At 36.6% G+C, this 10,502-nt stretch overlaps 1 protein-coding gene across 1 annotated transcript in view; it reads left to right on the top strand.

Annotated features, from left to right (window-relative positions):
* Nucleotides 1-278: 278 nt before the first annotated feature.
* Nucleotides 279-10,502, top strand: part of igsf9a (immunoglobulin superfamily, member 9a) — a 32,882-nt gene continuing 22,658 nt past the window's right edge. Inside the window, exons 1-3 of the mRNA XM_084400508.1 lie at nt 279-531; nt 5,578-5,662; nt 7,379-7,573. Coding sequence (XP_084256634.1) covers nt 5,605-5,662; nt 7,379-7,573 — 253 coding nt within the window. The 5' untranslated portion in view covers nt 279-531; nt 5,578-5,604. The remainder of the gene's footprint in view (nt 532-5,577; nt 5,663-7,378; nt 7,574-10,502) is intronic.

Raw genomic sequence — 10,502 nt, 5'->3', positions numbered from 1 at the left:
CACACCTCGGTATTATCAGAGTTAGGCTATCTGTTAGTGAAATGCCTTGCGCCAGTATTAATGTAGGGCTGATGAATAATTGCGAACATCACTAGTATTTTTTCTGTATTAAAAGTTACAAATATTTGAAGTGTTCCTTTGCAATTAAAACGATTTTTTCCCTTTTCCCATTTTTTTTTTTTCCATTCCTGCTGGACTGTGTGCTCTCTGCGCATGCGCACAGCATTAGTTTGATTAAACAGCAGCAGGAGGAGTGAACTCAACGCGAGAGGTGCGCTGATGCGCGAGCTCAAACCTCCCATAGAGACAAAGTTTATGCTCTTGTTTTCTTCACCTCATTCATAGAAATAAGAGGAAAATAATATACTACTGGCAGAGTTTCTGAAGTTGCCCTTGAGAATTGATTGTGATGTGGAATTAACGCATGAGAGAATACAATTTCTTACTTTTGGAATAATTGTCTTCGTGGTATTTTCCGTCATCAAGGCAAAACAGCGCTGCCTACTACAGCTGATACATGAAGTGATACAGGTGAGTATACACAAAACACAGTTTAGTCTGTTACAAGTTTTATTTTCTAAGATAGATAGGAAAGAAGAAACATTTATAGATTAAAATGTAATTGACATTTAATTGTGGGGTTTGTGTAATAAGCGGCAACAGCGTTATTTAATTCAGAGTAGGCTAAGTTTAAATCGCTTGTTTCTTTAAGCGCTTACACAGCTAACAAAAATGTTAGTCAACGAAAGTTTTGCTTATGTTCCCAATAAGTTTTAAAAGCGTTATTTTTGAATGTTCCCTGAACGCTTAAAACGTCCAATATTTTTTTCTTGGTTATGCGAACGTTAAAGGAACATTCAACATTATGGGAACGTTTCAGAATGTTAAGATATCATTAAAAAATAACAAGTAAAACAGATGAATGTCTATCTATCTATCTATCTATCTATCTAACTGTCTATCTATGTTTTTATATAGCCTTAGGCACAGGATCATGTTCATTTGCCAAATTTAAGATGTGTGTACATTGCCAGCAATATTTTTATGCTGCATTGGCTATGTTATTTGTGTGTTAGTTTAAAAAGTGGGGTATTTATCTAGCATTTGACTGCCAGTTGCAGTTCAGCATGGAGGAATTAAAGTGGTTTGTTGCCCCTGCAAGGGTCCAAGTGTATCTGTGGGGGCAGGTCAAGTTAGGGCAAACAAAATGCCATCATCTATCCAACAAGGAGTTTTACAAAATCCAATACAGGCTTAGGCTATAAATCTATAAATCTAATGAACCTTACCTTTCTGACCTGTTCTTCTACAACACACCATACTACATTTAGACATTTAATCATTTCCCCCTCTTATATAACTTATTGAATTGCCATTACTGAAGTTCATTAAGCGTCTATTGATCAAACTTTTCTGAGTGTAAACAATCGAGTATAAACAGGTTGTGACAATGGATTTTCCTTTTTGTCAGAGTTAGCCCAATGTGACTCACGCGTAGATTCAGGGTGAGTCACATGCTTAATGTAGTCAAATTCACCAGTATACCACAGAGTATAACCCGGTCAGAGGCATCGCTCTTATTTACTGTGATATTAATCAGTCACTTTTTCCCAGGTTCACTGCAGCCAGATTATCCTGGATTACACTCTGATCCCAGTTCTCATGAATCACTGAGCTTTCATGCACAGCACCATGCAATGTATGGATTATGATGCTTGCATACACAGTGTTGTAAATGATTATCACCTTTTTTTTGAAAATGGATAATCTGTAATCAACACTGTAATGGATATGGCGCTTTCTCTCTTCACCAAATGACTGATTGTTTGACACTTTAACAATCTGTCCGTGTTTTTTTTCCTGTCACTGGAAAGGTTTTGTTTGTGATGGCGCCACGGTAGGACATTTGCATGTTGGTGACTTGACAAATTCATGGTCAACTTTCGGCTTCAGTGAAAATGTTTCCTTATGATCTCATTTCTTTCATTTTTAGATCATTTTAACTGGTTTATAATACAACCAAAACAATCCATCTATAGCAGCTAAATCTCTATTATCTTTCTAAAACGAGTTTGCAATTGTTTTTTAAGTGCACATCTGGCTACATCTGCACATCTGTTCGGTTTATAAAAAGGGGTATTGTTGGTAGCTTTGTAAAATAAGGAAAGTGGGTTAACATTTCTGACCTCCACAAATCGATGTTGGTCCATTTGTCTGATTAAATCCGTGAGTTCGTCATCAGGGAATCTGCTCTGAGCCTCGGAGTTTCAGGTCCAGCTGCTACAGCTGATCTGTTTATTTGCTCTAATGAACAAATGCTTTTGTAAATATAGAGCTCACTTTCACAGTATGACATGACTACTGTTTTAAAGGCTTTTAAAGAGTAAGTAGTTCTCTTGCAGGTCACTAGTGTGAACGTCTCTTGTTTGTTTCGTCCTTTACAATGTTTGCTTTGCTTCTTTGAAGCTCGAGTTAGTTTATTGCTTTGCCACATCTCAAAGGAGCACAATCATGTGAGGTTTTGTTGCATCTTTGGCCTCATTTAAAGTCATGAATCACCCTTTGAATCTCATTTCACTTTCAGAATATGGGATATAAGTTGAGAATTTAAATGTCAAAATTGGACGATATGTAGAGCGCTACAGTGATGGCAATAGACCAGCCTAGAGGTTCGCATCACCCATGACAAAAACCCAATAAGAGTTTTCCATAGGCTTTTGGATTATTGCAAAAAATACACAACTTTTATGAATTTTGAAGTGTAAAAACAATCAGCAGACGTCAAAAGCTAAGCGTAGGCTATAAACGAACTACACCACGGTCGCATGACGTCACCATCACTAAGTTTCTGACAACTCTTTCGTTCTTTGTTTAAAAGCATTTTCACTGAAAGTTCAAGTAAATTGTAAGAATGCGATTATAAGCACAATGAGGCTGTGAAAGCGGACTATAGTGTGTAGATGAGTCTACCTGTTCGTCCTGATGACGTTTGTACTCCCATTTAACCACTCGTCAGCATCCTTATTTTACAAGACAAGTAAAAGCTTTAAAAACTAAGAGGTATTACTGATGTATTTTTATGTTGTAGAATAAAGTGTGAAAATATCTTGAACTTGTGCTCACCACAAACCTTATTTCAGTCATTTAACCAAAAACCCATTAAAAGAAACAGTTGTGTTATTTATCTGTAATAACATAAGACCAATAAACTTTACACAATTAGACTGGAAAACACAAGTTACAAAAGTGTCAATTTTGATTTCTTGTTGACTTAAGATCTAATTGACCCTAGTCATACAATAAAAATTTGGCCTAACACTCCTTTATCTGACGTTAGAACATATTTACAGCCAACTTGATTAAACTAAATTTCTGAGTGTTATTGTCATCTTCATTTACTTGTATGCAGAATAGGTCAGATATGAATAATCGAAGAACTGCTGATCCTTTCACATTAAGGTTAAGCTTAGAATGAGTGGACTATATTTGGCTTTCACGCCAGTTCCTTCACAACACAGCCAGATTTATTGACTGAGAGAAATTTGTGACTTGAGTTTAACCCGTCCTTTGTAAAAGCCAAGAATGAATGGACGACTCAGTTCTTTCAGTGCCTGGAATTAGCATAACCCACAATATGGTCCCAGTTTGGTGTCTTTATAGACATAAAACAGTATAATATAACGTTTGTTTCCTGGTTATTTTTAATGGCCAAGTACTCTAACCCTTGCCCCCAAAGGTTAATAAATAGAATTGTACTGTCGGTTATTGAAACTACAGTAAAACAGTAAATCAAAAAGACAGCTTTTGTGTGCTTGGTAATTTATGTAGGACTTTGGTCTAGCTGGGATGGTGTTGCCCAGCTAACAAAAATATGTTCTTAGAAGGTGTTGCTAATGCTCCCATGAAGATAAGTGTTTTCTGAATCTTCAAAACGACAAGATTTTAAATATTTTAAAAAAGTATTTTCTTGGTTATGTGAACCTTAGAGAAAACATGAATGGGAATGTTCCATTTTATCATTTTTCAAACATTATGGGAACGTTTCTGAACGTTCTGAAACAAGTAGTAAGTAGCAACATTTATTTAATATTTAGACAAATGTCTTAGATGAACGTTCAACTAAAATATTTCAGAAAAACCGTCCCATGAACAACATTTGCGCTTATGTTTTGAGAATCTTATTAAAGGCCAGATAACTTTGAACAAATGTTTCTATTAACATTACTAAAAGAATGTTTATAACTTTGAGAGAACCTTGCTAGGACATTAGCCTAAGTTGTGAGAACCGTTTCCTGTTAGCTGGGTGTCTACCCTTAGAAGGCAGCAAACCATAGCAGAACGCTGACCTACCAGCTTTTGTCAGAGAAGAACTGGTTTATCAGCATCCCATAGAGCTTTGCTTCTTCTGCGGTACATTTTACAATGCACAAAAACGTACTACTTAATTACTCAAGTTCTCAGATTTTTGTACCACAAGGTTTCTGAATCGCTGAATAGACGCTGAATGGTGAACAGACTGGTAGCTGAGTGTGCGGTGAGAAACGTGTGACCTGTGGGATTGTCTTTGGACCCCATTCAGCAGTCTCTAAGAATGGCTCTCGCTCATTGCACACGGGGGGTAATGAGCGGGAGTTTGCATTGTGCGCTGGTGCGTTGCACAGGCTCACAGTGAGCTAAGTGGAGTGCTAGCTTTACCCTTCGCACGAATCACACACTTTAGTATTTACAGCGGCAACAGACCTAATGCTTCCTGATGTGTTAATGATTTACCAAAGACCGCAGTGTTAGACTGATGACTCAATGACATTCGGCTGCAGTTGTGTATGTACTCTGAGGGAGTTTTATCAATCGTCTTGCAACTTCCTATCTACCCACATAGCCATTATTGATGGTATCCTGTAAAGTCATCTTTGCACAGGTCAAGTATATATATAAAAGTTGACATGAGGTATCAAGCAGTGACACCAGTTTCCTGCTGTGTGACATGCATTTGTATGTTTACAAATCATTAGATAAAAAAAATAATGCGTCACATGTATTATAAATATACATTTACTTTAATTAATTAATAAATTCATTAAGATTGCCGAATAGTTTCAAAGATTCAAAGTGTTTTTTAGCTCCATCTGCTCAATTGTTGCCACAGTTCGATTGATGTATTTATGACATAAATAAGATTTTTAAAGAAAAGGCTTTTGAGTGGAATTACATTATAATGCAAATGTTTAATTTTGCATAGATTGGTAATAAACGAGAGGCTGTTTCAGTAGTTACAGTGTATTTAATCTCTCTTGAGCTGAAGGCATCACATGTCGTGCTGGAGATCATTGGATCTCATTTTACAGTTTAAGTTTATTCATGAATTAATTAGTTCAATGCAGATGTGTTGTTGCGCAAACTTACTGTGGTTACAATATAATCCGTACAAAAGATCCCATAATCCTCCTGTGTGCTCTGAGATTATAGAAACACGCAAAGCAAAAGAGGTGTGGTTATTTTTGTGACATACTGTATGCTTTCACTGTGGTTGAGGTTTGTTTGCCTGTTGTCTGATCTTGTATGTTTGATGTTTTGCAGGTATGTGAATCTGTATGAATACCCATCATGCTACTGAAGAATCTTCCTCTATTGGAAGTCACTGTTGCAGTACTGTCCCTATTCAGTGAGTATTTTACAGTAACAACTTTACAACTGATATACACACAAACATGCAGGATAAAAGTCACTGGTTTAAACCTCTGGTGTTCTTTGGTCATTTTTGATCAAAAAATTTTACGTTTTGTTTTTTATAGAATTTTTTACTTCATCGGAGTGGTACGAAACTTGGTAAAGATTTTAAAGGGATACTCCACTTTTTTCGGAAATAAGCTCATTTTACAACTCCCCCAGAGTTAAACAGTTGAGTTTTACCGTTTTAGAATCCATTCAGCCGAACTCCGGGTCTGACGGTACCACTTTTAGCATAGCTTAGCACAGATCATTGATTCTGATGAGTCCAGTAGCATTTCTTTCAAAATGACCAAAGAGTTTCAATATTTTTCCTATTTAAAACTTGACTCTTCTGTAGTTAAACCGTGTACTAAGATCGACGGAAAATGAAAAGTTGCGATTTTCTAAGCCTATATGGCTAGGAACTACTCTCATTCCAGCGTAATAATCAAGGAACTATGTGGCTGTACCATGGGTGCATATATGACTAGGAACTACTCTCATTCCAGTGTAATAATCAAGGAACTGTGTGGCTGTACCATGGGTGCAGCAGGCGTAGTGATATGACGCAGCGCCTGAAAATAGTCCCCAGCTCGGTAACTTCTTCCAACGTGACCGGGACTAAGTTTGTCTAACCTATTAGACCTATTTTCAGGCGCTGCGTCATATCACTACGCCTGCTGCACTCATGGTACAGCCGCACAGTTCCTTGATTATTACGCCGGAATGAGAGTAGTTCCTAGTCATATAGGCTTAAAAAATCGCAACTTTTCATTTTCCGTCGATCTTAGTACACGGTTTAACTACAGAAGAGTCAAGTTTTAAATAGGAAAAATATTGAAACTCTTTGGTCATTTTGAAAGAAATGCTACTGGACTCATCAGAATCAATGATCTGTGCTAAGCTATGCTAAAAGTGGTACCGTCAGACCCGGAGTTCGGCTGAATGGATTCTAAAACGGTAAAACTCAACTGTTTAACTCTGGGGGAGATGTAAAATGAGCATATTTCCGAAAAAAGTGGAGTATCCCTTTAACAGTTAGTATGTGAACACACACACAAAAAAAATCATGGACATGATTCGAAAAGATTAAATGGTCCTGAAAAAAATAGTCACACTTGTACTCCTCGCGGTCAAAAATGGCCGCATTGGAAATTAATGGGAGACAAATTTCATATAGTGAAAACTTTTGATCAAATATGGAACACAACTTGTTTTTCATTACAATAAACGTAAAATTCTGCAACTTTTTTATGTTCACTTATAAAAAAAAATTCACTTCAGCAATAATCTGCCAAGTATCGTCTTTAAAAAGAGATCAAACTTCAGTCTGTGCTCTAAAGCATTAAAGATTTATGACAGGTACAAATTAAATTTTCAGGTCTATTCTTAAAAAGTGAATAAATGGATTGTAAATACAGCGTAAATATAATTTAGTACCATAAAATCCCCTAAAAATACAAAATATTAAATAAAAATATCATCGAAATAAAATATAGTACATTCATTTAATTGAAACAACATTTTATAATAAAAAAATTGACCAACACGTGAAGGGCACTATATTCATTTATATTATATTTCTGTATCTAAATAATATGTTGTATAATTATACTCACAGCTTTTATTTTTACTTACAAAATGTACAATTATTTTCTCATCATTTTAGTTCACACAAGTGCAGCTGATGCCCACGTCCGTGCCAAGAAAGGGGACACTGCTGTGTTGACATGCAGTCTACCAGCCCCGGACAAGGGCAGCACTGCCCCTCAGCACGTCATAGAGTGGGTGCGTCAGGACTACGATATCCCCATCCTCATGCACTTTGGAGTGAACAATCTTCGAGTGCATCCCAGCTATGATGGTAAGTGCGGCAACGCTGTGAGCTTATTGCTGGGGTCAGCAACCTTAGGCACATGAAAAAGGTTGGAATTTTTGCAACCATGCATCAAAAATATTTCTAAGCTTGTAAAAGAAAATAAAAAGGGTAATTGCAACTTTTTATGTCATAATTCTGACTTTTTTTTCCTCACAATTGCTCATAATACAGATTTCTTTTGTTCGTAATTTTGAGAAGAAAAGTCCAAATAATGAGATATAAAGATATATATTGATGTTGGCTTGACAAAGCCTTGTCTGAAAGTTGGAATGTTTTATACGCTTCCTAACATGATTATCATGTTGTTAGCATGTCTTAGCATGTGTCTAGCATTATTTTACATTTTGATTGCATGTTTTAGCACGTAACTAACATGATTTAGCATGTTTTAGCATGTTGCTAGCATCAATTAAAACATTGCTAATATGTTTTACCATGTTGCTAGCATGTTTTAGCACATTGCTAGCATGTTTTAACTAGTGCTGTCAAAATTGTCGTGTTAACGCGCGCTAATAATTTTTTTTGTTTAACAAGTTGAAAATATTTAATCTGTTTTTTTCCCCCCTTTGGCTGGTGTTACAGTATGATCACGCTCTATTCAAGCAAATGCTTTTAAACTATTCACACACGACAAGACGCAAAAGAGAACGCAGTGCGTTACTACTGGTACGCGTCTGTGAATCTCCTATCTGTGTGACACACACACACACTCGTGTGCACAGAAAGCGACTTCAGGCAGCGCTTGAATGGACAAAAACACACATAATTATGCAAAACTGTATCCTTGCAAGGACAGTTAAACGGGTTAAATGTACGTTAATACTTGTGAGAAAATAGGATGTGCATCAGATCCACATCATGTGCTTCAGGTCATAAAGTGACAGCAGCTTAATAAACCTAGGATTAATCTATATTTAATGTATAATTTATGCAGTGAAGACAGTGAAGTGTTTGATAGTTTTATTCAATTTCTGTATATATCCTACCTGTGAGACCTGCCTGAAAATCCTAAAGCACTATTTACAAGGTTACATGGGTCAAAAACAATGAAAACAATAACTTTTAGTGCATTTTGACTGGGTAAGTAAATATCTGAACCGGTCTGACTGGGTCAATAGAAAAAAATTAGCCCTGATATATTGGAGGGCTGGTAAATGTGAAATTTATTGTAATGGGTTTATGTGAAGATTGTTTTAAGTTCACTTAAAAAGTTATTATATTATTTAAAGCCTAATAAATGTTAAAAAATTATAGCTTTCAATTATACTGGAATGCTGAATGCCTATAATAAAAAAATAAAATAAAAAAAATGTATAGAGACACCAGTACCAGTATTTGTATCTACGATACTGGCATTCTTTCGAAACAATGTGCGATTAATTAGTTTGATTAATTACATTGCTAGCATGTTTGATCACATTGCTAACATGAATTAGCATATTGCTACTAGCATGTTTTAACATGTAGTCTTAGGATAGTCATTAAGCTTTGCTAGTGATAGACAGCTTAAATACTCTATGGTCCTCTTTCGGCATTAAAAACTACTGTCAGGATTTATGGCATAATTATGCATTTGTAGGAGTTTCCCAGTCAGACGCAGAATTTATGGGAGGAGAGTATTTAAATGAATCATGCAAGGTGATTTACTAAGGTTTGCGCTCGTCAGTGTACTGGTATTTGCACAATTATTTAACACCCCCCAAAAAAGCATGTCTTAAACCAGACGCTAACTGGTAGATTGTGTTGGTCATCATGGAAATGGTCCGGCTGAGTCTGTGTTCTTTAATTTGCGTGTCGTCAGTAGATCACGCGCAGAACTTTTCACTCCCATCGGCGCTGTTTTGGAATTGCGCTCTCACGCAAATTTGCCCTGTTTAGTAAATCTGGCCCTAGAAGTCTTATTGTACAAAAATGTATATAAATATATTTGCTGGACTCAGATTAATTTCTATAAATAATTGAATATCAGTTCAGCTGATTTTATTGACATTTAGATTTTCATTTTGATGTTGTTAATCAAAAAGGTTAAGACCTCTGAGTTGGGACAGGTATGGAACAGTGGTAAAATATCGTAAAAAAAAAAAAAAAGGCACTTAATTTCGAAACGGCTGCTGAACCGGACTTGTCGTATTGTAAACCACATCCTACTATCCACAATGCGGTATCTCTCACCTCTTTCGTAATTTGTACTCCTGAATGCCACTTCGGTCATAGCGTGTCTCGTCTTACAGTAACTCTGCTCTTTTGTGTGCTCTGTGGGACCTGCTAGTTTCTCCCCCTCTCATTGCAGAAGTCCCTATTGTGTCTTTGGGAGCTGGAATACAAAGGGTGTCTACAGGGAAAAGTCTTTCAATGGCTGAAAATACCTTTTTTCCCCCTGTTCTTAAAAAGACAATGGCTGTAACATAGAAAGACCGAGGCTGCCTCGGTAACACTGCAAGTTTCTGTGTTTGGATTAGTACTCACCTTCCACACAGTGAGCGGATGACAGGTTCAACCCTGCAGTTTATGCATGAATGCAGTGTGTCCCTTTGCAATTAAACAAATTCTCAAAGACAGCATTGCACCTGTTCATCGCGATGTTGCCCGGGCGATGGAATGCAAACCTATTGAGCATCAGCAAAAACTGAAAAAGTCACCTTATAACTTGGTTTATGACCAAATTCATTTACCTATGCAACAAGCGATGGTATGGAAGCTTGTTTCCGCCACAGAATAAAACATTGAGATAATTGCGACTTTTTATCTCACAATTGCGAGTTTACATCTCGCAATTCTGACTTTATTTCTCAGAACTGCGAGATATAAAGTCAGAATTGCGTGAAATAAAGTCGCAATTGCGTCTTATAAAGTCAGAATTGTGAGATATAAAGTCAGAATTGCGTGAAATAAAGTCGCAATTGCGTGTTATAAA

Source organism: Rutilus rutilus (assembly GCF_951802725.1).
Source record: "Rutilus rutilus genome assembly, chromosome: 25".
NCBI lineage: Eukaryota > Metazoa > Chordata > Actinopteri > Cypriniformes > Leuciscidae > Rutilus > Rutilus rutilus.
The sequence above is the reverse complement of the archived record's forward strand: the minus strand, read 5'-3'. Positions and strand labels throughout refer to the sequence as shown.